Source organism: Octodon degus, unplaced genomic scaffold (genome assembly GCF_000260255.1).
Source record: "Octodon degus isolate 3935 unplaced genomic scaffold, OctDeg1.0 scaffold00026, whole genome shotgun sequence".
In the NCBI taxonomy this organism is placed as follows: domain Eukaryota; kingdom Metazoa; phylum Chordata; class Mammalia; order Rodentia; family Octodontidae; genus Octodon; species Octodon degus.
Genome location: NW_004524602.1, coordinates 14000648 through 14001222, shown reverse-complemented (window position 1 = coordinate 14001222; position 575 = coordinate 14000648). Strand labels below are relative to the sequence as shown.

Genomic DNA, 575 nt, shown 5'->3' with positions numbered 1-575 from the left:
AAAAAAAGATATATGCTTAGGCCAGGGAAATAGCTCAGAGGTCTAAGCGCCTGACTGGCAAGCTCAAAGACCAGGGCTTGATCCCCGGTACCGCATGCCACACGCCCAAGCCAGCCACCAAGACCAGGCATGGGGGCACATGGCTGTATTCCCAGGACTGAGACTGGAGGATCACTGAGTCTGAGCTACATAGCGAGACCCTGTACCAAATAAATAAACAAATAGTGTTTACAAAAAGACATACGCTTAGTTGTATGCGGTTTTAGAGTAGAACTCAGCTGCAAGGAAGAAGACTGTACTTACCAAACATCATCCGTGCTGCGCTGCTGCATAATGTAGCAGGTGAACATGGCGGGACAGAGGGAAATAAGCTGCCTTAAAGGTTTTTTAATAGAGTCTGCAAATTATACTACCTTCACAAATAAAGCACATCTGCTATCAAGCCAAAGGTGGCCCTGCGCAGTGGGGCCGCGCCTGGAGAGCAGGAGCCCAGCGTAAGTGCCCCTCTACCCAAGGGGCTGGCTTTCCACCCTTGTGCCCGTCCTCCAGGTTCAGAATGCGACAAGCACTAATGC

At 50.4% G+C, this 575-nt stretch overlaps 1 protein-coding gene across 1 annotated transcript in view; it reads right to left on the bottom strand.

Annotated features, from left to right (window-relative positions):
- The window catches only part of Vps13c (vacuolar protein sorting 13 homolog C), a 170179-nt gene extending 169829 nt beyond the window's left edge, over positions 1-350 (bottom strand). Inside the window, exon 1 of the mRNA XM_023712656.1 lies at positions 304-350. Coding sequence (XP_023568424.1) covers positions 304-350 — 47 coding nt within the window. The remainder of the gene's footprint in view (positions 1-303) is intronic.
- Between the last annotated feature and the right edge of the window lie 225 nt (positions 351-575).